The sequence below is a fragment of the Coturnix japonica genome, chromosome 17, assembly GCF_001577835.2.
Source record: "Coturnix japonica isolate 7356 chromosome 17, Coturnix japonica 2.1, whole genome shotgun sequence".
Classification (NCBI taxonomy): domain Eukaryota; kingdom Metazoa; phylum Chordata; class Aves; order Galliformes; family Phasianidae; genus Coturnix; species Coturnix japonica.
The window spans coordinates 5,373,795-5,399,887 of record NC_029532.1 but is presented as its reverse complement, the minus strand read 5'-3'; the positions used below and the strand labels follow the sequence as shown (position 1 = coordinate 5,399,887).

The window sequence follows — 26,093 nt, the reverse complement described above, 5'->3', positions numbered from 1 at the left end:
TCTTTAAGGTGATGGAGCGTGCTATGTTGCCATAGCAGCGATGCCGGCTGTTGGTAACGCACAACGCGGTGGTTCGGGCCGGGAGGATGCGGTGATGCTGCGGGAATGAATGAATGGCAGCTACGGGAATGAATGGAAGCTGCGGCAGCTCCCGGCCGGCTGGAGTAACGCGTGTGGTTCCCAACGGCAAAATCTATCGGCAGCTCTTCGAGGATGAGGTAAAACAAGAAGAAACGGGCTGTTCTGCTTTAGTAGTTAAGAAGTGGAACCCTGCGGTGAGCCGGGCTGGGGGGTTTGGAGAAGGTTCCAACCTGTTTTTGCTGCTGGGTTTTGCAGGCTCGCTGTGCACGATCGCTGGGGGCAGCACGGAGTGGGCGGCTCAGTCTGCACGAGGAGCCGGGCAGCGCGGCTGGGGTGGAACGGTGGCCGTGCAATGGGAAGGTGGGCACTGCTGGAGCAACGCTGCTGCGGGGCAGGTAGAGAACAGGAGCAGAAACTCCTGATCGTATGTGGGTGTGATTCTATGGCTGTGAGGTTATAAAGCTGGAAACCCCATCTCCTTGGGACAGTCCATCTCCTTTCCTCCAGATGTGAAATGAGTGCCCTGAGCTGCTGCCTCTTATAGCACAGAGTCTCAGCTCATTGTTAAGGTTGGAAACTGCCACTAAGATTGTCTAGTCCAACCATCAAATGCCTGTAATGAGTGACATGAGAAAGACTTTTCTTTTAAAAGGCTCTTGGCTGATTGTTTTGTTGTTTGAAGCCACCTGGGTGCAATCTGCTTTGTATTACTGACACCGCCTGATGTGTGTTACTGTAGCAGGAATGCTAAGTCAGGGCTTGAAGCAGTGATTGAGCACCTGGTGGGAAGGCAGGGCCAACCCAGGGGAGCTCAGGTGTATTCAATGCACTGAGTGACCAGAAGGGCTGGAGCCAGGATCCACCCCTGCCCAGACCTCATTTAAGGGTTGGCAGTGGAGGTGAGAGTTTCTTGTCTATCTGAAGCCTTCTGAAGGTAAGCAGCTTCTTTCCCTTATTTCTGTGCCTATGGCCATTGCATTTGAACAAATCCTCTTGTTGCAGCTTGGGTCCTTGCTGCTCTGCTGTCACTGCTTCACTTTCCATCACGTAACAGTAATATATATTATTCAACTATATTTTACACTTCTGATGGTTTTAAACGATTATACAATGATATCATTACCCTTAACTAGATTAATTTCCCATATATTTGAAAACTATTAGTCTGCTTGAGCCTGGTGTTAGTGGGGTCAGGTGCTTTATGTTGTGTTTCAGGGAAGCTACAGCATCTCAGGCATCCTGGAGAAGTAAAGATGTGACTGCAGCTGAGGAAGTCAGAGCCCTACCTGACCTTGTTGGTAAAATCTATTTCCCTTAATGTCAAGTACTTTCATTTTCACAAACCACTGTATGTGCAACATCTTGAGCTGGATAAAGAATAACGCTGAGCTCAGAAATGATCCGATGTGTTTTATGATGCTTTGTACGTAATACTGGCAATGAAGAATCCACATGTGGGGCTTAGTGTTCAGAAGGTAGTGATGATATAAGCAGGTTTAACTCATGGGAGCTGCCATTTTCCAGCATCGCACCTGAATGTTGCCCAAATGGCAGAGCTCAGAGCTTTGATTTGGCTGTTTATTGTTCCCAACAGCTCTAAGCTCCTCTGTCCTCCTTTTGTTCTCAGAGGTTCCAGAGGAAAGGAGGCGCAATATCTTAGAGCTCGTGTTAGAACGCCGGCGAGGCCACCATGATGCAGCACTGACCTCAATGCACCGTGAGCTCTCTTGTGTTGCCAGGGTAAGGCTGGGGTTCGTAGTGTGGGTAGTTTGGAACAGCAGGGAAAGCTGAGAACCTGATGTTAAGCAAATGGGGCCGAATTCTTTACTATTTTCAGGAAATCGAGCCCTTTGTTTTGGAACCTGGAAAACTGCTTTTGTCCAAACTGATGGAATCTGATAGGAAAACATGGGTTCTTCTTGTAAAGATAGAGCTCGACGCCACTCTGGAAGGCTTCTCAATTGAAGTAAGGCAGTTCTTATCACTGTCAGCTCTTCTGTTATTCATACCTGTTGCTCACAGTTCTGCAGCCCTGCCTACGTCTTGCTGCAGTTTTCTGGTTTGAATGCATTTATTTTCACATCTATTTTTTTTTCACTGAGATTGAGAGTAAATCCTTCTGGCAGGATTTGGAACAAATGTGGACAACCATCCAGCAGGAATCCATGACCAGAAGGGAGTGGATTTGGGAATGGGATGAAACCTTAAAGGAGGTGGAACGGAGCCGAACTGACAAAGTGAGCTCAGATTTCAGGCACTGCAGACACCAGAAAGAAATCAGTCAAATAGTAACAAAACTGATTGGTTTCTGGTTGGTATCTAATAATATAGAATCAGCATTTTAAAATTCACTTCTTGATCTGTCAACCAAATGAATTTATTTGGGGGGAGGGGGGGAAACCCACGTCTTATTAATATAATTGAAATGTCTGTTCCCTAAGGCAAGCAGTTCTAAAGAGCCTTCTGTGCCTTTCTGGTTCTTTGGCTGTACAGATAACAGACGTGCTGAGAAAGTATGCTGCAAAGCTGGAGGACATTTCCTTCTTCTTGTCAGCTGACGTTCACAAGCTCATTAATGATGAGGCCATGGTAAGTCCTTCTTATTGGGAGATGATTTTACCTGTAAAAAGACAGAGATATGAAATTCCACCCCAAATTTTGTTCTTATTTCTTCTCATTTTCCAATGGAAATGATCACTTCTACCTGCGCAATCCCTGTCACATAGGAGAGAGGTTTCTATATTGCATATCCGTTTTCATTTCAATTCTTCTTCTTTAGTCTGACATCGAGCTGACACTTTATTCCTGTTGTATACTGCTTTTATTCCTATCTCCGTGTTTTCACACACAGATGATTAACAAAGTGCTGCTGGCAAATCAGAGGGCAATAGCCAACGTGTTCTTTAATCTGATGAAATCAGAGATGAGAAGGGAATTATTGCTTCAACTGAAGTGGCAGGATAAAGTCCATGTCTGGAGGCTCATCCAAAAGAACTGCATCATCCGGAGCTTCAGGTCTGAATTTTGACAGCAGGTCATATTTTGAAGCATGAATAGCAGAAAGTGACCCAAGTTCTTCATGTTTTCTACAAGAAGTGGTGGTTTAGTATTTCTCCCCAGTAAAACTAAAGCTTTAGTGTTCTTGTTTTCAGTTGATATTCGTAAGATGCATCTTGTGTTTGTGTTTCAAGCATTCAGTTCTTCCCAACACATAATCACATCAGTGTGTTCTTCTATCCTACAGAGAATTTATGGCAAAGGAAGAAATACAGGATCCCCAAACAGTGAAAATGGAAAAGGAAAATATGATGAATGGTCAAATTCTGCTTAATGAACAGAGGCTGGAGCTGCTGCAGCGTCTTATGTATGACAGAAGAGAATACAGTAACAGAATTCTTGGTGTAGTCAGTGAAGGTCTTGTGTTGGCATCCCTGCCTGTGATTGGGAATGGAGCTGGATGGCTTCTTAAGGGCCCTTCTAACCAAGCCATCCTGTTAGTCTTTGATGTGCTGAGTGCTCAGTGTGCTGTTGTGTGATGCAGCAGCAAGGCAGGGCTTAAATCTCCTCCATAAAGCAATTTTTAATGGGAAAAAACAACTATGTTGTGGCTTTCAGTGCACCTGTTGTGCTACCAGGGGTGAGAAATGCAGCAATGCAGAAGTAAACCTTACTGATGGATGAAGCTTAGTAGGAAGGGGTGGATGTGGATGGGTGTATATGTAAAAATGGATGATGCTGCCCAATTTCTGAGTGGGAGATTGATTTGTATAACGAGTGAAGAAATGAATGTTGGAAGGGAGCTCATACTGCTGTCCATTCTGACAAAAATAAGATGGGTTGGGTAACAATTGAGGTTTAACTCCTTGTCAGTAAACAGTGGGTTTCAATAAATATCATTCACCTTGATTTACTTTCATTGCTGAAAAGGCCTTAAATAAAGCAGAGTAGTCTGGTTATGCTGATTTACCCTGTTATCCTTTAACAATTGACTGGGTTATCTCTGAAGAGATCTGATATATTGTTTCCTATTTTGATAGCGGTCTGCTGCCTGCAATGAACACACAAGCTGAGCTTGATGAGTGGTACAACGCCTTGGTGGATTTAAACAGAAGTATAGGTATGAAATCAGCCAACCAGTCTGGAATCCAAGCACTTCATTCTGTTGCCTTACCCCCCCTCCTCCATCAGTAACAAATCACAAGGGTGCTTTGAAAGTATGTTTGCTGTGTTCTATGAAATGGCATCATGTTGGCCATGCTCTCTTTTGCACACCCTCCAGATGCCCACAATATGCAGTGTACAGTGAAGATTCGTGCCCAGTATGAGAGTGTCCAGCAAAGATGTTTGGAAGAAGTACAGCTGTGCAAGGTCAGTCCCATAGCATTGTGAAGCCTTGGAAGGGTTCTTTGTAACAGCATGCAATGTGTTGTTGCAATGCTATGGGTTTGAGGATTGAGATAAGAAGATAAACTCATAGGATTCTATGATAAATTAGTTCTGGCTGTTGCCTTATTTTGCTGGAATACCTGCTGTCCATTTCATTTCATGGCAACATTTGTACTTGAAATGCATAGAAGCAATGACAACTACTAGTGATGAAGGAAGGGCTGTCCCTAACTTATGTAGTGGGCTCAGGGTCAGAATCTTCAGACTTGTTCTCAATCTGTCTCACCCTGGGGGGACAAAAGGTCACCTCTCAGCTCTGTTCTTCCCCATATCTGAGCTGGGTTGTACTGTTTACTTCTGGGATCTGAGAGGCTGAATCTTTGCTTCGAAACATGTTGGGTAAACCAAATACTGAAGCTATAGGAGGAGCATATTGTTTGAGTCCATGTTCATTTTCTTAAAGCCACACAATATTGTCTTGCATTATATGTATGTCCATAACTTCATGTGGGTTTTTGTTTTGTTCAGAATAAGCTGTTGAATCTGAGAGTATGCACACAAAAAGAGGCTGAAGTGGAGGCTTCTTTCCTGCTTCTTTTGACTGAGAAACTGCGATGCCGCTTTGAAGAAGAACTGGAGCATATGGTTGTATGTTTATTACATCTCCTTTCATTCCTCTTCAGGAATAGTCTGTTATTCAGGTGCCACGGTCTGAAATGCTAAGTGCATATTAGGCTATTGGTGCCTTGCTGTAGAGTGATTGAGTACCTGTCCCATAAGTAATAAGGTAGGATGTGATTCAAGAGAAGAGTTTATCAGTGATGGTTTTGTAATAGATCATCAGGGATTGGTTGGGTGTAGCCCATCTGGCCTGGAGATGGACGGATGGGCTCCTAAATCTCTTCCAGTCAAATCTCTTCCAGTCCTATCCTATATGGTCCTGTACATGACGGTGACTGAGAAATTGCTCCTAAGATGAAGGATGGCAAAGTGCTTCTGGGGTTGTGCAGATCTTGGTGATTCTATGCTTTATGATGCCAGAAGAATAAACAGAAGATTTGATGGCTCAGCTTCTAAAACAAAAGTCCATATTCTCATCTATTTTACTTGACTATTGTTTCCTCTCAGAGTAGAAGAGACTGTGGTGAATGCTGTGACCACCTTTTGTCCCATCATGTGTCCCCTTACTCTTGTATTTCACTTTCTTGCACACAGCATCATGATATCTTGGGTCTGTGTTTGTTTAGAGAGGCTTTGAAGAGGTGGCTAAGCGTAATGAACAGAACTGCAGAGACCTGTATGGCTACTGTCAGGAGGCCAATGCTCTCTGGGACATCCATCGGCTCAAACTGTCCCAGCAGGATGATGAACTGCAGAAGAAATTAAACGAATGCAGATGGAAACAGGGTAAATCCCTTCAGGTATGAGCATAAAAATACGATCTGATGTAAAGAAAGGACTCAATGCAGAGAAGCCTTTTGAATTCAAAATGCCTTGTATAGAAATAAAAATGCATTGATGGACACTTATACTGGATTTTCTACCTGTTACGTTCATACTATCAAATGTTTTTGAATACATTCTGGTAGTTAATTTTGTGAAGCTCAAATAGTTACGAAGGGTTTTAGTAAGAACCTGCTTTTACTGGGTTCTTTTTATTGGGTTTAGATGATGGAAACCAAGCTGGATATCCTTTTGTATAAAGTGAGAACAGCGAGCTCTGAGAAAAAGCTGAAGTCATCTTTGGAAAGTGCCCTTTCTTCTTTGGATGGCATCAGAGCTGGGTATGAATCTTGTAGTGCAAAATTAGTGTATGTGAAAGCTGGTTGTACAGTTTAGGCCGTGTTAATGGTGTAGTATGGTGAGGTGGAAATACACTGCTTGGTGCTTCTCATAAGGGCACAAAAAGAAACTATTTCCATGTTGAGCAATGTTAAGGCAAACAATACCCGTGTTTTGGGCATCACATCAAAGTAGGCACATACAGCTCAACATGCTGAAGATTTTACCCAAAGGAAGACTGAGCAGCTGGAGGGGATGCAGTTATATTTTCATACCCAAATGGTCTTTTCTCTTGGTCAGATCTGGCATATGTTAGAAAACCACGAGGACCTGAGATCCGTATGCACACACCCCACACTGAAACTGCTCTTCGAGCTGTTGGTTCAGTGCTCTTTATATCCATTAAGACCATTAAAACCAACCAAACAAAACCAACCAAACAAAAGCAAAATACTTTTTTGACAGTAGTAAGAATATCATGAGAGGTGGTGGCTTTTGCTCACTTAAGTGTTTATACTGAATGAATCCCTACTAGCAAGCCAGGATGTGATGTGTTCAAGTATAGCATAATAGTTGATCCTTGGCTGAAGCAGATTTTGATCAATACCATTTGGATTTAAGGACATAGTGGTCATATTTCTTTTCATTTCTATACATTTTTGAGTCCCTTAAAAAAGGCTTTGAATTTAATAGGCATGAAGCATCCAACAAAGTTCTCGTGGAAAATGTCATGAATTACCCAGAAGCCATTTTGCAGGAACTGATTTCTTACAGTGAATCCCTCAGCCAGTATTTTAATGTAAAAGAAATCTTCAAACAGGTATGAAGAAGACAAACTTGTTTTGAAGTCTCCTGGGTACATTAATTCTTTGAGACTATTGTAGCTTAATGAAATGGGTCTGTTTTGGAATAGAATCTGTATCTCTTATAAGCAAGCCAGCTCTTAGTTTAAAATTGTTCTGTTGTCTTTCCTTCTAGAACTTGGAAGGAAAGACAGACTTCACATCTCCAGGTCAAGGTAATACCTTGATAATACAGATAGGCCTTTGGTTTGCTGGATTGTGATCACTAAAGCTCTGCTTTCACTGGAAACGATTAGGTGAGGTTTTGGATGCTGAAAATCAGGGGGAACAGCAAACTGAAAGCAATGTGCAGGAAGATGAAGAAAAGCAGAAGGCTGAGAGCTGTCAACAACAGGAGGAAGGAACAAATATTCCTGAGAACGAGGAGACCTTTGCACAGGAAAGTGAAGAAGGGGAGGAACAAGAAGACAAGAGTAGTTTTAAAGGGAGCGATGAACCAGGAGACACAGAACGGAGGATGAGCTTTTCACAAGTAGGTGAATAAGAGAATGAATATATTTGGAAGTGATGGAATGTTTTTGCAAACTCATAGCAAACAGGACTCGTCTTCTTGCTGAAATGTCTTAAATTCCTTAGCATTTAGTTTGTACACAGAGTACGTGTCTACACTGCTTTTAGCCTTGTAAAAGCCTGTAGCAGCTTTAGCACACGTATCTGTCTTTCTTCCTGGCGTTCTTAACCTAAGGAGAGTGATTTCAGCTGTATTTGTATCTCAGTGTTACTTTTTCAGCTACTTAGTCCCATTAATTCCATTTATTACCGTAACAAAACCCTTTTACAGCATTGGTTCTGCCTATTCAAACTTAGAAACACATTCTCTGTGTGAGTTTGTCCAAATTTGGGATAAGAATGTTGTTCCTAACATCCATGGGTTCCTACATTGGTACACTTAGTCCAGTGTACGTCTTAGTATACTGCTGTTGGAGGCAATGAGTGATGGATCCCAGTTCTTTCCTAGGATACGTGCACCAGCAGCAAGGTGGAAATGTCTGAACTCCCTGCTGAGATCTTTACCACTTCCAGTGGAAACACCTACACTGTAATTAGAGCTGAAGAGGCAGAGGAGCCTGATGTCCCAGAGACACTTCTTACAAGCTATGATGGAAAAGGATCACTTCCTACATACTTGGAACATGCACTTATCAAAGAAACGGTGTTTGTGGAGCTGAAGAAAAGGTAAGTAGGAAACTGTTTTCTCTTTCCTTTTAGGTGATAGAAACATTTCAGTTCTTTGGGAGGAATGTCAAACTAGGTATGCAAAAATTATCTGAATATTTTGGTGTTATTCCTTGTTTTAGTTGGTAAAAAGTAGCACTGACACTGTGCAAGTGTTTGCGAGACCACATCTTCCTGTTTGTTGCTCAGTGTTCCTCACTGTAGGGCTTTATTTAAATCATAGGGTTCGCCTCTGCTTTTTTGAGCACTTGGAGAAGTGGTTTGCAGAGTCCTTATCCAACTCATGGGCCGCTGTAAGCACCAAGGAAGAGGAGCTGAGTTCCGAACTTCAGCAGCGTCTTCTCTCGTGTGAAATGAGGAGAGAGAATATAGAGACAAACATCTACCATGTTAGAGCTGGTACCGACCTCTTCACTCTGGACACTCTCTGTCTTCATCTGGAGATGGTTGTACTGGGGTTGGGGGGGGTGTCTTTAGCCAACTGTGAAGAAGGATCCTGCGGGAGAACAGGAAAATAGATCATAAGTCAACAACAGGAGAAAAGTCAAAGAGTTGGGTCTACTTTATTAGTAGGTTTAAGCTCCTCTGAGGTCAAGTTTGTTTTGTTTCACTGGTGTTTCTGGGTAATGGTGGCTGTGGCAGGCTGTACCAAATAGGGAATAATGACCATATTGTAAGACTTCTTTTCTCATCAGCTGAACTCTTACTTCATGAAAAGCACCTGGAGTGCCACTGCAATGAAGTGGAAGAAGCTCTGAAGAAGGAGAGGGCTGAATTCCTCCAATTTTGTGATCAGCAAAACGACAGCATCCAAAACTTGGACTCTCAGCTCCGTGACATGGAATCAGCATTTCTCAGGGCTCCCATGACTGAGAGGTTAGTGAGCCAGCAGCCAGAGCTGGTCTGCCTGTTCCTGGTGCTGTTCTAAGCCCCTTCTGTCTGTCATGTAAAGGCTTTCCTGGAATTCTATGAAAATGGAAGTCTTACGCCAGTCTTAAAGTAGATTAAATGTTTGATTTATTTAGGCTTTATCCAGCTTACTGAATCTGTGAATTAATAGGCTAATTGTTTTTGAAGGATGCTCTGTAACTGCACCAGCTGCTTGCTGGTGTGTGCTGAGTTTCATCAAAACAACCACCATTGCTTTCAGAACAGTAAAATAGTCCTGAATTATCAGATCTTATTGATGTTATAAGGCCTGGAGTCTCCAAACTGTAATGCTTGCTCCTCTTTCTACATGGTTTCTCAGTCTTCTGCTCACTTCAGGTTCTCTTCCTCCCACAGCAGCACATGCCCAGATCTCCTTCATTACTTGGATGTCATCCGAGTTTCCCTGGGGAGCTATCGGAACTATCTGAAGGAATCTTTGGGAAAATTAAGAGATTCAAATGTGGATTTTCTCAGAGGCTGCAGGTATTAGAGATACCACTGGAGGAATATTGTTTAAAGTTCTCTGTATCATTGTTTGTTCTATGGGCAAAGCAGTAAAATTCAGGTTTCTTTGTGCCTCACCTGGTTAGCTGTATGTTCCTCCGAAGAGCATTAGTTGCTAAGCTGCATTTGTTACACTCTTTTAATCACATTTGTCTTGATATCTGTGCAGAAGGGCTGCTCAGCTGCCATGAAAATAAAGGGAGAACTTCTCCAGAGGAGCAGTGATGTATTGGCACAGGCTGCCCAGGGAGGTGGTGGGGTTGGTGTCCCTGGAGAGGTGCTCCAGAACCATGGAGATGTTGTACTGAGGGATGTGGTCAATGTGGAAATACTTTTGGTAGAGACATGGTTGGACTGGAGGGTATCAGAGGTCTTTTCCAGCCCTGAAGGTTCTGTGATGAGTGATGGCTTTCCCTTTGCTGGCTGCTTTCAGGTTATTTGTGGAGGGAGGCAATTTTTCTTCTGAGGAGGTGCAGCCTTTCACTAAGCGTCTTCAGACAGAAAGCAAAATTATTGACTCTTTTGAGAAGTCAATTATGGCTGATATGGGGAAAATGGAATCGAGATGCTTGGCGCAGGTTTGTGCACAGCTTCACTCTTTTGAGTTCTGGCTTATATTGGCATATAATAGGATTTATAAATACCCTGGATTGGAGCTTTAAAACTGTTCGGGTAAATTCTGTGTGACAAATAGGTGGTGGAAGAAGTAGAAATGGTGACTTCTATTAATTAAGCTGAAAAGAAAAAGTGAGTTCCTTATTTCTGGGATTTTTAAAGGCTACTGAAGTTATCAACCAGGCTGAAACAAGGCTCCGTTGTCTCTTTATGAATCGAGACTTTATGGAGAAGATCCAACGGCTTCTGACAAGTCTACGGATACAAATCAAATCTGAGGTACAAGCAGAAACATCAAAGCTTTGTTTGAATGAAGTTTAATCATTCCTCTTTTAATTCAATTGAAGAGATTTCTGGCTGAATTCAGAGCAAACTGACCACGAGTAACTACTTGTGTCAATTCAAAACCGGTTCTGTTCCAGGTAGCAAATTCCAATTCGCAGGCAGCAGCATTAAAATCCTGCCTGGAGAAGCTCCGTGCTTTTGCTCACCCTACAGCAGATAAAGAAGTAAGTTCTAAACAGATGAAACAATATTTCCTTGACCACGTTTTTGTCTTAGGGCAGCTCTGTATCTGTTCTCCTACTTGCAATACAATCTCATTGCTTCTCTGATGCAGTAAATGCCGTCTGTATTGATGTCTCTTTCAGGCTTTGACTCCTGAAGAGTTGTTGGACTTTATCAAAGTAGTGCTGAAAGAACTGAAGGCAAGGAGCCAGTACCTTGACTGCCTGCTAGTGAATGCAACAAGACCAGATGATGACGTTAGTTATAGATAATGTTTATTCTCTCTCTTTTATTTAATTTTGAGTGATGCTTTACCATGCATCTACCTTAAAAGCTTTTCAGGATCTTTAACAGTACGTATTTAGATGGTGCTTATGATGGTTGTGAGGATCTACTCATAACCACTTTTAAGTGTCACAGAGCTGTACAGCTGTAACAACATTTCTCCTGGAGTTACAGAAGTTTTTCTTCCAGCCTGTCAAGCAAAATAGCATGAGTTTGGAGCATCTATTTTATAGCCAGTAACTACATGTATTGCTGACACAAGCAGCCTGCCACAACCAACGTGGTTTCATTTTGTTCCCAATTTAGGAGCACTTTGCTCCTCCTGCAGCTGAGGCTACGTTACAAGGTTCCATTGCTGCTGCCATTCGAGGGGAGCACAAACTGGAGATGATGGGGCTGGATCCTGACAGATTTCCTTTGTTAAGTCCAAGCAGAATTGGGAAATCTGCAATTGAAGATCTATCAGTAAGCTTTATTAAAAACTTACTCGAGTAAGTACTTGTTTGCCTCATTATGTTTTTGTTACTGTCTTTATTTATGTTTTCCTTGCTACGTATATCTTATCACTTTGAGGCCTCTGATAGTAATAAGAACAATTTAACGCACAACTATGCAATTAGTTACTCTGTGAAGATACTCCCATTTACACTGCTAGTTGTAAATATGATCCCATGCATTGAACAGCATCTCAACAACTGGTCTGCACTGAATGCTTGATAGGAGAAGGGAGCTTGTAGCCAGGTGTTCCAAAGCCAATTAGCTCTTCCTTTTGTTCCAGTGTTCAGTCACCCAGGAGAAAATCTTCAGACAGCGGTGAATCACTGAGACCAGGTGTGTTGGAATGTCTGATTTATTACATTCATCTTAGTTGTAGTTTGTAGCATGTTAGGGAGCAGGTTGAGCTGTTCCAGGCCAGAGGTTTACACACGAGCTCTGAGAGGGCTGTGCATCCTCATTGTCACCTTCTCTGTATTTACTTTGCACTATGGTGTCTTTTTGACTCTTTACCAATTAAAGGTGCAGAGTGGGATGAGATGGGCTTTTCTTTGGTTGCTTTTAATGAAGTACCTATATTTGTTATAGCAAAAGTTGTGGAAGAAAGCTGGCATTTATACTTTGCTCTTCTTCTTTCCTTATTAAATGCAAAGCAGCTCTTACCACGCAGAGGAAGGATTCTCACTTAAGTGTATCTGGTAAAGGTCATCGGAAATCTGTTTATGAGCAAGCAGGTCAGAAAAGCAAAAAGCCAGCTGATAAAAAAAAGGCATCAAGAGTAAGGTGAGATGTTACGTACTCACATGGCTCTGCCTGTTCTTGGATGAATCCTTCCTTATTATTTGTTAGCCTTCTTCCTGCAGTGCTTCTCATTTGGGATCTCGTGGCTTTCTGTCCTTGTGATCAGCCCTTTGCTTCACTTTGTTTTCTTCCCTTTCATACCCATTGCACCACCAGCTAGCTCAAACAATCAGAGAAACAAGAGACTTTATGGACCAATCTTTTTCTTGCCTTCTTAGCTTACGGAAACAAAGCAGATCCAGTCTCAGTGATGAGAGATTCCAGATATTTGGGGAGATGCCTCCTGAAGCAAAGTAAGTTGTATGTTTCATCAGAAATCCATCACCACCTTGTGTGTGTGTGTGTGTCTGTGTGTGGAGGGTGATGTGTTCTTGGGCTCTCTATTACATTTGCACAATTGGATAAGGAATGAACCATTTCAGAGATGAGTTTGAAGTGGTTCTGTTCCCCTACTCTATTAGAACTGCCTGATGGATCTTTGTAATTGTCTTTTTTATTATTATTTTTGTTCATTTGCAGTACTTTTAAAGGGATTATTATGAATATTCTCTGGACGGGTAATAACAACTTGCTCTCTCTTGCTGAGGTAAGAAAAGTGTTTCTTTTGCTGCTGTAGGTGTAATGCGTCATCTGAATGACTTGGATATATCATAATGTTTGGATATCCATCCAAAAGCTGGTTACTTCATCAGGCTGCTTGATTTTAATAGTTCTTGATGCAGATTTTAATGATGAAGTACTTCAGAACCTCAGGTGGTGTAATATATGGGGGCACCGACACCTATATCTGAGTGTATGGCAGCATGTCTGCAAAGCCAAGGCAGCCCCAGTCTTCTTCATTCTAATGAGTAAGTGTCTATTAGACAATGCCTTAATAGGTCTGTAATAACAAATATTTGAGGGCATGTTACCAAGGCTAAAAGCAGTACAGTAATAAGAGGACTGATAATGTCTTTTCAGAATTGGTAATTAAGCTGCACTGTAGTCTTGGAAACACTCCCTGTTCAAAGAGCAGATAGGGATTAGAATAAAAGCACAGAGGAAGATAACTGGTATCAAATAAGAGAGTGATTGACAGCCTTCTGTATCCCTGCTACTGCAGTATGCATAGATACGACTTGTTTGTACGTGTTATCAGCATCTTTTCTGTCTTATCTTAAACTCTTGAAGGAGTTCTACCAGAAAGAGAATAATCAAAGCACAATGCCTGAAGGTCTTCCAAAGACATTTGAATGTTGTGCAGAAATACTCGGACAGAATCTGCTGTCGTATCGAAGTCAGACAGATGAGTACTACAATTCCTGCCTTAAAGGTAAATTATTTCAGCCAAGACTTAATTTCAATGAAAACGAGTCAAGAACAAAGTAGGTAAGTGGAAAAACTGTTGGTTTTATTGGGTCAGTAATGTCGTTAATGTATTATCTGCAATGTAGAATGTGAGGAAGGAGCTGTTGACTAAGCTGATAGACCTGTACAAGGTCACATCTTTTAGCAAGTGTGTTTCTATAGTTATGAGGCTCAGGAAAAGGAATGTCAGGGACAGAATTTAAGGCAGAGAATTCCTTCATGTTTGACCGCTGCACTGTATGTTCACCTCAGCTGAATCTTCTTTCCTTGCAAGAATTTTGGGATCAGCTGAAGTCATTTGAAGAAGAACTCCCTTATATCTCCCAGTTGGCAGCTGATGGTCTTTTAAAGGAACATGAACAGAAGCTCAGCTACGCCACCAGTAACATTCAGCACTCCTTCGATCAGCAGCTGGAGGATTGGAGGGATGTGAAGGTATGTGTCATAGATGCACTGGAATGCTTCCAGTCTAAGCAATGCTGAAAGCATTAAAATTATTCATAGTTTCAAACTCTTCAGGGTCTGTAATGTTGTATGAGTTGTGTTAGCATGCTTTTATATAAAGTGATTGGCTTTACTACTTTCTCATCATGACTCAATTGCACCTTCTTTATAGAAAACATTTCTTATATGCTTGCCTGCAGGCTGCCCATGAGAATGAGTTATGTCCCTCTCTGGGACATCCAGACAACTTGCAGCAGCTGGAGGCTTTGTGCCAACGGAAATCAAAAGAGCAAAAGGACCATGTTGATGCTATTCACCTCCACACACAGAGGCTTCAGGTAAGTGTAAAGCTAGTTCTTAAGATTGGCTTGATAGTTGTTGCATATGGAAAGGAGAAGTAGCTCTTGGATATGCTTTTTTTCCCTGTGCCGACAGTAAAGTGGAAAAATGTTTTGAGTTTCATGTAGTGCTGTTCACACAGTGTCTTTAAGTTATGTGCTGGCAGCATTTGATCGATATATGCATTAATGCATATAGTGCACATGTAAGTGCACATAACCCAGCATTTGTATCATTCATAGGATGTACTGAGGAGGGGTGGCTCATCTCTTAATGTTAGAGTAGCTGCATGTGAGTCTATATGAAGTAACAGAGACGTTCTCTGATTTATTTATTTTACTTGCAGAGAACAGGCCTGGCTTTCTTTCTGTGTGCATTTCATTGGGGCAGTTGGAATTTGTGCAAACACACACAAACCATTTCTGTAGCAATACCTGAAAGCACCTCTGCTCAAAGTATGTGAATTCCATAATGGCCTTTGCTTTGAGTGGAAAGGTTATGTTTACAGGTTCCTTTTTCCATCCATTTTGGATGCTTAACCCAAATATACAACTACATGGCAACCACACACAGAACTCTGTAGGCTTTCGTGCTTTACCTGAGGTCATCAGAGTGCTTAGAGCACTGCATAAGGCACATCCAGATCCATTTGCATCCCCGTGGCTGCTATCTGCAGCTGTTGTAAAGCATCAAGGTTGGAGAGAAGCATAGTTCTTAGGGAGCTAAGCTAAAAGGAGATGAGATCGAATTATCAGAGAAACTCCTCTCAGAGGTATCCGATGTCCCAACAGGACTGTGCTGCTGAGTGCACCCAGAACTTCGTTTCAGCTCTGGCTGCCTTCACAGAAAAGCTGCTGCTGGAGTTAGATGAAAGCATTACTATTGGTGACATACAAGCACCGAGTAAGTAATGATGGAATTTCTTGCTTGGCGTTCTTCCTTCTCAAAGACTGCAGCACACTCTCCATAGGAAGAGGCTGTGTAAATATTCTATAATACATCAATTGGGGAAAAATAGTGAGATTACACGTGCAGAGCTATTTCTTGAAAGCAACAAGCATCTATCCACATGGTGTTACTTGAAAGCAGCAGCATGTCTGCCTCAGTTTGGTTCCTCCTCAATGTATCTTATGTCATCTCTCAGAAACTGAAACACCGAAGGAGAAGAAATTCAAGTTAATCCATCAAAAACAAGCTGGTCCTTCTCTAGAGACCCATGGAGCTGCACAGTTGGTTGAACGTGGGAGCAGGTAATATTAGATCATACTGGACACCACTGTATTCCATTTCTCTTCCCTAAGCTGACATCGGGCACTGTCCTCATTGGTTTCTTGCTCCAGTTGTTAAAATTGCTTGGTGGTTGTTTTGCTTACCACTATTTCTCACTTGCCTATATACGAATCTGTGGAATACTGTGTGTTTTCCCTCAGAAAATAAGAATTCTATTTACTGTGCAGAGCTCCTGGCTGATCTCTTCTATTCCAACTGTCTCCTTTCATTGTTTTTTGTTGTTATTTGCTTTGTTTCTTTAAGGACCTGGCCAGGAATACCCATGACCACTCTTATGGATGATTCAGACCGTGTTATGGTCAGAGAAACTGCATCAGTTACAACAGCAAAGACTACACTGGGCCACATAGCAGCAGTAGAAGCAAGAGATGCTGTATATAAGGTTGATCAGTGGGAAAGGGCTCTTGTGGTGGTGGGGGGTGGGGTGTGTGTCTGTTTTTGCTGTGGGTTTGTATAGACATGGCTAAATTTTAATATACAGAGCAATTTCAGACCTTGAAGCAGTATTCTCCATGCATAAAAATCCGCTCTGATGTCTACATGCAAACACTTAGTCACTCTACGATTCTATGATCTGATTTAGGACTTGGATATAGGAATTATACCCAATTTCTACCAATTTTGACCTTAATTGTTGTTCTTTGCACAGAAATACATACGTGAACTTGAGCAGCAGTTAACCCAGATCAAGGAAGAAATTACCTCTCAGCTGGTAAGAGTTCAGCATTGGGAAAATTGGTGGAAGAAATCCATCCAGAAAATTAAGCAACTCTATACATGAGATGAGTCAAATCTTGCTCGGGTCCTTCTGTTGTACCAATAAATATCATCTTTAACGTAGGAAATAATTCCCATGCATCTTTACTGGAGTGATTGGAGAATGTAGGTAAATAGTTTGTGGATGTGTTCATATGTGCCTTCTCTGCTGTCACAGTTTGGTTTGGTTTCTGCCTTATCATGGCAACCAGGCCCAACTATGACGATTCTAACACACTGTCTGGGATACAAATCCAGGCCTTGTGCATGGCAGGCAATAATTTTATCACTGAACCACATCTTCGTGATTTGGGATACTGATGGAAAAACCATGAAATCCTGACAATAGCCCATTCCATTTTAAGAATTAAATCATAGCCATTGGAAAGGACTGCTGGAGATCATCTTGTCCAACCCTCTAAGAGCAATGTTTTCCTTGTGATGATCATTGCCTTATCGAGGCTAAAAGGAAGAAGTTTTCATTGAATGCAAGGTAATTCTGTACTGCACACTGTGGCATTGTTGATGTATTATTGGTTGTTGTCAAGGATCTCAATTCCCCCATCCAATCCAGTTTAAAGCCCTGGTGATGAGCCCAGTTTGCTGCCTGTTACATCCTTATCCCTCCCTGCCAGCTGTGGCCCATCCAATCTCAATCTGCCCGTCTCTTGAAGGTGCATCTGTGCCCATAGTACATAAACCCTGAGTGTGACACCATGGCCTCACTAGTGCCTGGGTTACCCCCAGCCTGACCCTCAGGGCTGTTGGTTGCTGTGTTGTTCCAAGTGCTGCTCTCTGCTGCCAATAAGAATCACAGAATGGCACAGGTTGGAAGGGACCTCAGATCACAAATCTCCAACACCCCACCACCACCACAAGGCAGGGCAACCAACCTCCCCATTTAATACCAGCCCAGGGTTGCATCCAACCTGGCCTTAAATGCTTCTAGGGATGGACGGAGCATCCACAGCCTCTCTGGGCAGCTGTTCCATCACCTCACCACTCTCATAGTAAAGAACTTCCCCTTGACATCTAACCTAAATCTTCTCTCCTTCATCTGTTTCCCCTTGTCCTGCTGTTATCTACCCTTTCAAAGTCAACTCCCTTCCTGTTTATAGGCTCCCCTCAGGTACTGAAAGGCTGCAGCCAGATCACCCTGCAGCCTTTACTCCAGCCTGAACAAGCCCAGCTCCCTCAGCCTGTCCTCATAGGGGGAGGTACTGCAGCCCTCTAATCATCTTTGTGGCCCTCCTCTGGACCCTCTCTAACATATCTCAGCCTTCCTTGTACTGGGGGCTCCAGTCCTGCACACAGGGAGGGGTAAAAATAGAGGAAGAGAACGCTCCGCCTCACACGGATGTTACGCATTGCTCTGCTGGGGAGTGCCTTCATCCTTGCTTGCAGCAGAGGCGTTCCCACAGCTCCTGGCACCAAGCCTGCTGCTCTCAGCTCACACCAGCGATTCCTCTACATGATTTCCAAGAAGGCGTTGGGATCTTTTGTCTGCCTGTCTGCTGTTGCCACATTGATCTGGTAAGCGTTTGCTGGCAAGTTGGGTTAATGTTTAAACGTGAGTTCCCTGGTTGCAGCAGGTCGAGCACAGGCAGCATGATATGCAGGAAGTTCCTCTTACAGTAACGATGAACAGAAACCTCCAGTCCCCTCTCCCACCCTCACCCTAACAGGGCGGCTCTTCCCTACCCAGCACTGGCTGCATCCATTGCTCAGCAACCTAACAGTCCCTCCTTGCTCTTTGTGGCTCATACACGCTGCTGTGACCAAAGCTAAAGAGATATAGAAACCTGTGCAAAACTCTGTTCTGTGCTTTACATGTGATTTACCCAGCATCTCTGCTTCAGGCAGTGTCGTTGTGGCACGCTGCTGTGTTTGCACGCTTCTCACTTTTGAATCTTGCCCTGCAAGGCTCCATTTGTGCACCTGTTCTGAAAGCACGTGGAGCTCAGTTTTGTAGATCACTTGATGCAAACAATATTGAATCCTGATGTCTTCAGCACAGCGCTTCTGGACTCCTTTTAACCCAAGCTTTCTATTTACACCTTAGCAGCATTGTGTTCTCTTAAAGGCTGAATACATCATATGCTAAGCTTACATGTAAAGTAGACCAGCAGTTAATTACTTCTCACAACCTATATCAGATTCTGAGAAGGTCTTGGGAAACACCAGGAAAATATTATTTCAGTGCTGCCCATCTTATAAGTTTTTACTATCGCTTACAGGCTTGCAGTTGGGAATTGGAAAGTTCACTACATCCCGTATTACCTTCCTTGCCCAGGAATCTTGTAAGTCTCTCATTACATAACAAGTATCATAGGTCACTGCTACAAGACCTGAACTGTGCTGCCAGTACACCTGGCTGTTAGCAAGAACTCTCTTATCTTTTATTTCAGGTAATATTGAATCCATGATTAGTGTCTCTAGTAAAATCATGGTGATACAGCCCTTTCTGTTCAGTCTGCTTCCCCTTCAGACCAGCTCTGTGTTTGTACAGCGTGAACAAAGGTCTCAGGGTCCCTTTTGTTGTAGCATCACAGAGTTGAGTTTGTTATCAGGGTGTAATTACACACGTATACGTGCACGCACACGATCTCTCTGTGCTTTGGGATGAGTCTATGCCAGGTTGCTGGGTGGAGGAATGTAAGCCGGAGGGGTGAGATGAAAGGTTGTGTAAGGAGCACAGAGTCATTAAAAATACTGTCTCGTAAGTCATTCATTTCTCTGGCTGCTGTTCTGAGCGTGATGTATTTTGGGTAGCTCAGCCCTCTCGGGGAACAGGAGCAAATGTGCATGGAGTGAATGTGTGAGATCAGCGCTGGCAGCCCTGACAAGTGTGTGCTCCCCTGGTTTTTAAGCACTGCACTGATTTACTCACAGACTCAAAGGGCTGCCACCCTCTCCCCATTGTTCTCTTTTGTGCTCGGCTGTGATTTGCCTTGCAGCCCTTTAAGATGTGTACAGGCAGTGCCCAATTCTTTACACCAGTGTGCACAGCAACTGGAGTGAGAGCTGGGACAACTGTCTGAACACCAGCAGGTCCTGAAGCTAAAGCTGTGTCCTGTTAAAAGCATCACAGACTCTTTATTTTCCCACCCTATCACACAGCTCCAAGAAACTCCTGTATTTGGAGGAGAAACCACCCCAGCTTTTCCCAGAGTAAGTAATATCTTTTTATTTCCCATTGTTCCTCCCTTCTGGGCATATTTTGTGTGTTATTCAATGGATATTTCTTCCTTTTTACAGATTATTTTATCAGCAACCAAGAGTGTTGGCTCCAAAGTAAGTTTCTTTGTTTGCTGTTTGCTTCTTGGTCCTGCACACTACAGAGCTGCTGGCCTTGGGTACTTTGTGGCTCTCAGACATTCAAAGATCTGCTATTGGGAAGACACTGTTCTCAGAGCAGTCAGGCACTGGCACGGGCTGCCCAGGGGTGTGATGTAGTCGTATGTCCCTAGGGGTGTTTGAAGGATGAGGAGGTGCGATACTTGGGGACACAGCATAGGGAGCAATACTGGTGGTCTGTGGATGGTTGGACTGAGGGACCTTAGAGACCTTAATGGTTCTGGGATCCTCTTCATTTGTTCCATGAGGAGCCCAGCTGTTTGGATATGCCTGTAGCTGCCCATGCTCCTGTAAGATTAATCTCTGTCACTGTATACTTGCTTCTATACCTACTTTATGTTCCTAATTAATATGTTAGCACAGTCAGCCCATCTACATATTGCTACCAGGGACTCTGAGATGAGAAGTAAATCTGTTCTCTAACTACTGTTACTTCTGGAACTGCACTGTAGCTTTAACCAGCTGCGAGTGAGCTCTGAATCCATTTCAGGACAAAACCAAGGTGCCTTGTATGACCTTCAGCAATGCTTTCAGCCAACCTGCTGGATCTTACCCTGGAACGAAGCCTGGGAAGCAGTCAGAGCAGTGAGCTTGAACAGACAGGGGAGGGTTTGGGGCAGCAGCAGTGAGACGTGGCTTAGGCAGTGCTGCTGTCAGCTCATGTTTGTCAGCAATCTTCTTTGAGCCATCTACCATGGCTTGACTCTTATCTCCATCAGCTCTGCTTCATCAGCTGTTGTTAATAAGCACACCCTGTAGGGAGGCTTTACCTGGCTGTTGTAATGGGTTGTGCTGTGGCTGAACGTTTCACGCCTCCAAACTGGAATAAATTGATGTGCACAGTCATCTGGCGTGTGCTGGAGTAAATGAGAACTCTGTAGCTTTGAATGCACTGCTTCCTAAAAGGAGGTGTCTGGGTGCACATCTTCACCTTGTAATTGTGTGTGTTAATACAAGGGAGAGTCTGGTCTCTGTTCAGCTGCCGTTGCCTTGAGAGCAGGACGGGTGGGAGACTGCTCTGTCCTCAAAGTGTGACCCTTTACCATGTGGCCATTACCAACTTCATTAGCAGAGTGACACAGATTGTGGCCCAGGGGAAGGCTGACGTTGTAAATAATACTCTGCTTAAAGAAACCAAAAAGGGGGGAAAGGAGCCCTGAAATGAAGGAAGAAAGTGGAAATACTGGGTATAATAGGCTCTGTTCTATGTATATCCAACACTTCCACTTCTCCCACTCGGGAGATCAAGGATTTTCTGTAGCTTTTACATATTTGAATGCCAGTTCATATAAAGAATCTTGAATTCTGTCTGAATATGTTAAAGCTATATATAAATAGTAGGAAAAACAACTGTCATGCCACAAGCTGTGTTTTAATAATTCCACAGCCACAGAGCATATTTCTATAACGATTTATGTATTTCTACTTGCATTTTAATCCACTTGTAGCCATGTGCATCAGAGTGATAACAAATGTGCATAGCTTCTCATTCTCTAAGTCCTGAGGTCATTAAACTCCCCTCAGCAGATAAGTCCTGTAGACTTAAATGAGATTTCAGTGTGTCATCACTTTTTTTTTGCCAGTTCCATAAACAGTGCTGAATTTCAACCCAGGAACTGAAAAGTCCTTGCTCTGTGACATTAAATGATATTAAGAGCATAGGGAAAGAGATCTGAACGCAATACCGTCCATAAGAAGTCAGTGCTGATGTACTCTCCAGTGTTTCTTCCCCATTGGCTTGAAACCAAAGGGAATGGTCACATTTTGTTAACACTGCCCTTTTTTCAGGCGTCAGGATGTGCTGACAGTCACACCATGGTTGGCTCCCATCGTTTGGGAGGGGACCTTCAGCCCTGAGATCCTGGACAGTGCCTACAAGCCGCTGAATCTCACCATAGGGGTGACAGCTTTTGCCATTGGAAAGTAAGTCAACCGTTTCTGGGGGACCCAGTTCTTGGCTGCTTGTGGAAAGCTGCTCTGGGCTCTTGTCCTCAGCAGAGCTGAAGTCTGTTATGCCTCTATAGAATGTTTTGGGTTGGAAGGGACCTCAAGGATCATCAAGGTCCAACCCTCTTGCCATAAGCAGGGCTGCCAATCTCCATATTTAATACTAGACCAGGCTGCCCAGGGCTCTAGCCTTGAACACTGAACCCATTCAACCTGGCCTAAGTGCTGTGTCCATAATCAAACAAGCCTGTAAAATAACCTTGGCAACCAAGATATCTGCAGAAATTAGAGATGAAGGTAGGTGGTTGGTTGGCCGGCCAAAGTGGGGATGATGGACTTGTTCCTTGTTCTCCACCACTCTTCACTGTATATATAACATATGCAACCTTACAGCAGTACCTAGTAACACTCCCTTGTCTTCATTCACTGTAGTACCTTCCATGATCCACCATGCAGCCCCATGTCTCTGCTGTGCTGTTCATGTTTGTACAGGTACACGAGGTTTGTGCGCCGCTTCCTGGAGTCAGCAGAGATGCACTTCATGAAAGGCTATCGAGTGAACTACTACATCTTCACTGACAACCCCGAGGTGATTCCCAATGTCCATCTGCAACCTGGCCGAAGGTTTGATGTTGTGCACATCAAGAAATACTCCAGCTGGCAAGAGATCTCCATGCGCAGGATGGAGGCTATAAACCTACACATAGCAGAGAAGAGCCATCAGGAGGTGGACTACCTTTTCTGCCTGGATATTGACATGGTGTTCCATAATGCCTGGGGGGCTGAGACCCTCGGTGACATCGTAGCAGCCATGCACCCTGGTTATTTCAATGTCCCTCGAAGCAAGTTCCCATATGAGAGGAGGAGTTTTTCAGCAGCCTACATCCCTGATGGAGAAGGGGACTTCTACTATGGTGGAGCTGTGTTTGGAGGGTTGGTCAAGAAGGTCTATGAGTTCACCAAGAATTGCCATATGACCATCCTGGCAGACAAAGCCAATGGGATCGTGGCAGCCTGGCAGGAAGAAAGCCATCTCAACAGACACTTTCTCTCCCATAAACCCTCTAAGGTGCTCTCTCCAGAATATATATGGGATGACAGGAAGCCAAAGCCCCCTGAAATTTTCCTCATACGCTTTTCCACAGTAGATAAGAACTACCAGGAGATAAGAAATTGACATGATCCAACCTGCTGAATGTTAGCTCCCAGAGATGTCCCACTATGGGTAGTTTCTCTGGAGAGTGAGAGCCTTAAAGCATTTCAGAAGCAGCAGCCAAAGTGGAGGGTGAGAATGGAAAGGTTTCTATGTTCCTAATCATTGTAAATACAAGCATTGCGCTGGGGGCTGCAGCACACCAGAATGTATACAGAGGGTCTGCTGCCAAGTAGAAGGCTGTATTCATAGCAAGGCTGCAAATGCTGCTGTTTGCATGTTTTCCTGAAGCTTTGCAAAAATGCAGGAGGGTCAAAACAGGCTTTGGCATCCCCGTGGAAAAAGAGAAGATGCAGATAAAGACCTTCCCACTTAAAAAATACTCCAATCACCCTGCTTTTAAAAATGCTTTTCACATGCTATAGTTCAAACACTTTGTAAGGATCCGCAAACCTCTCCTCAGCAATGAGATGCAGGAATCCCTGACAGTCCAGCAGTGCCACTTCACATAGCACTTACCTTCCACTTCCAAGCTGTGTTTTGGGCACCCAAATTCAGGCTGTCCTGGCACGGTTCAGACCCAGAGAGCACTGTGGGTTTGCTTGAATCACAGATGTGTTCTACACCTCCTTGCCAGCTCACACATCTCTGGAGCTCATGTAATCTTTTCCATGCTGTAAGAGGTCCACATGCTTCTCTGCTTCAGTCCTCTCCAAATTTTCTGAGCGCTATAAAATAAATTGGCCAGAAGCTGTTGGAGCTGACAGTGAGAGCTGGAGTGTTTCCTGGAGACAGGTGGCTTCACTCCATAATGAGATGCTGTCTTCATACTGTATGTTCAGCTGGGAGCTGGGGTTAACCTTTTCTTTGCATGAGCGTGATGAGAAGCTGACCCAGGAGCACCTTCCAAGCCTGTGGAGCAAACAGGTGGGGAGGGTGTCCAAACACATGGGAACAGCTGTGCCTTGCCAGCAGCAGCTGCAAAATGGATCATCAGCTGAGGTTACAGCATGGAGGTCTGTGTGTTGCCTCCCTGTACGGTACATTGGCTGTGAGCATCTTCCCTGTGAGCTCCTAAGGAGTGCTGCAAGTCCGTACCAGGAAGATCTTTATCCCAGTATTTCCAAGGACAGGCCAAAACCAGCATTATTACTGACCATCTTCTAGTTCTAAAACAATAGTGTCCAAAGCCCAAGCTCGACTTTAGGGTCTCATTATGTTGGTGGCTATGTGTGGGCATATGGAGCCCTTTGCAAGCCAGAAGGAGCTGTCTGGTTTGATCTCCTGCATGGGGTTATTCAGATAATTTTATCTCCTGCTGTGAGCATCAATGTTATAATATATAGCTGAGCTGTGCTGCATCTCTTAGAAGAAAATTCAGGCCCAACTTAAACATCAAATGATACAGAAGCCACAAAGCCACAGTCAGCTCCTCCTGTGCCTTAATTGTGCTCCAAGTCAGGCTCTGTTTTTGGCCACTGGGCTTTCTTCTGCCCTGCTTGATTATTCAAATTCCTCTGCAGATCTTCATGTCACAGCTCTGCTCACCAGGGCTGTGATTGGAAGCAATACCCAGATAGCACCCATGTCTCTGAGGAGCCAGGAGAGTGTGGCTGCAGGAGGATGCTGTGCCCTCTATTGCAGCATGGGAGATGCTCTCTCAATCAGCACGTGTCTCTAATTAATGAGAGCCTGGACTTCTGCCATCCTCTCCTGCTGATTAATCCCCTTCCCTAGCACCAGCAGCGTGCTTTGCTTCTCGCCTTTGCATTGTGCAGCCTGAGACCTGGGGGCTGGTGGAGCTCTGCAGGGACTGCTTTCTGCTCTTATAGTAGCAAAGCATGGCTTGGTGCTGCTGCAATGGGGTAATGCTGTGTCTCATGTCCTTATGCCATGGGACTTGAGGCTTGGAAACACACTTGCTGTACTGCATGGAAAGTGAATCAGCACATGCAAATAAATCATCACCCAAATTTACATTGTCTGGGGGTCTGATCGTGCTTTCAAGGTATTTCTGACTCAAGCACTGCTTGTCCTTAACCAAGCATTACAATGTAGCTTGTTGCTTTCCCCAGGGTCCTTTGTTCTGTTTGTCCCCTTCTGCTTGGCTGGAACAGATCCATCATTCATTGTCCATCTCATTTAAGAATGCACCTGGCAGCCTTCTCTCCTTCTTCCCGCTGGGGACAAGCATGGTGCAACCATCCCTAAAAGAACACCTGCTTTGGGGAGCAAGAAACAGAAACTCCCAGCACTGAAAATGGTCCCAGGTGGGAGAAGGGCAAGAATTATTTGCACTGGAGCCACATAAGCACCTTTTTTGCCTTCTTGGATTTTCCTTTATGCTCCCATAGATGCAAAGAGAGTTTCCTCCCCAGCAGGGATTTTGCTCTGATCCCAAGGGGCAGCTGTGGGCACTGGGGGTCTTTTTTACTCACACTTTCCCAGCTCTGCTTCAGCTCTCCTCCCAGTGAGGGATCCTTGGGGGAAGCCACATAGAGAGCAACAGCTGCTCTCTGTGTGACAGCGATGGGCACTGGGGGACAGCACAAACCAGCGGGCTCTGCAGCAGTGGGTTGCACTTCACTCCCACTAAACCCCCACAGTTGCTAACAAAACTCATCAGGGCAGTGATTCCTCAGTGCCTGCCCGCCCCCAGCTCCCTCCTTCCCTGTGGGTAAGAGCAGGGCTGCACTGACTCGACTTTTCTTGGGCTATATTTAGAATAAACAGAGATCCACCAAATGTTGCTGTTTCAAATCGAACTGCTGTGGAGCCACGCGGGTAGAAAAGCAGCTTCAACCAGCAGCCACTGCCTGCCTTGCCCCTCCTCTGAGCCTACAGCTAATTTACAGCAAGTCAGATGAGTCCAAATGATTTTTTATCCCAGTGAGTTTCGCCTGCAGCAAATTACATCATTACAGACCTTCTGAAATATGTATTTTCCCCACCGTTCAGCACTGACAGTGTTGCTATAATTAGAAGGATGTTGCTCTGTAGCAGCATCCAGTGCCAGAGAGAGAGCCCTCACAGCT

The 26,093-nt window shown here is 44.0% G+C and overlaps 2 protein-coding genes across 10 annotated transcripts; both read left to right on the top strand.

Annotated features, from left to right (window-relative positions):
* Positions 1–6: 6 nt before the first annotated feature.
* Positions 7–16,690, top strand: CCDC180 (coiled-coil domain containing 180). Of its 8 annotated transcripts, none has more exons than XM_015879066.2 (37): positions 7–218; positions 337–441; positions 1,297–1,379; positions 1,709–1,821; positions 1,919–2,047; positions 2,184–2,318; positions 2,575–2,670; positions 2,933–3,096; positions 3,326–3,445; positions 4,119–4,198; positions 4,361–4,449; positions 4,996–5,115; positions 5,715–5,888; positions 6,136–6,251; positions 6,943–7,069; positions 7,228–7,267; positions 7,349–7,584; positions 8,071–8,288; positions 8,512–8,687; positions 8,984–9,164; positions 9,573–9,701; positions 10,156–10,300; positions 10,500–10,616; positions 10,760–10,846; positions 10,988–11,101; positions 11,436–11,620; positions 11,908–11,960; positions 12,278–12,407; positions 12,644–12,718; positions 12,945–13,011; positions 13,596–13,737; positions 14,047–14,207; positions 14,417–14,554; positions 15,347–15,458; positions 15,700–15,805; positions 16,089–16,227; positions 16,495–16,690. In XM_015879066.2, exons 1-37 carry the CDS (start codon positions 214–216, stop codon positions 16,624–16,626), a joined length of 4,539 nt encoding a protein of 1,512 aa, XP_015734552.1. In that variant the 5' UTR covers positions 7–213; the 3' UTR covers positions 16,627–16,690. The 8 variants fall into 8 exon arrangements, 7 of the variants coding, with proteins under 7 accessions (XP_015734552.1, XP_015734550.1, XP_015734549.1 ...); XM_015879064.2 differs by having other exon boundaries at positions 337–476; positions 2,208–2,318; XM_015879063.2 differs by having other exon boundaries at positions 337–476; positions 9,576–9,701.
* Positions 16,691–17,663: 973 nt separating this feature from the next.
* Positions 17,664–25,035, top strand: GBGT1 (globoside alpha-1,3-N-acetylgalactosaminyltransferase 1 (FORS blood group)). Of its 2 annotated transcripts, XM_015879375.2 has the most exons (6): positions 17,664–18,134; positions 18,839–18,901; positions 19,722–19,772; positions 19,860–19,895; positions 21,747–21,881; positions 22,398–25,035. In XM_015879375.2, exons 1-6 carry the CDS (start codon positions 17,959–17,961, stop codon positions 23,080–23,082), a joined length of 1,146 nt encoding a protein of 381 aa, XP_015734861.1. In that variant the 5' UTR covers positions 17,664–17,958; the 3' UTR covers positions 23,083–25,035. The 2 variants fall into 2 exon arrangements, with proteins under 2 accessions (XP_015734861.1, XP_032303952.1); XM_032448061.1 differs by lacking the exon at positions 18,839–18,901 and having other exon boundaries at positions 17,666–18,134.
* The last annotated feature ends 1,058 nt before the right edge of the window (positions 25,036–26,093 follow it).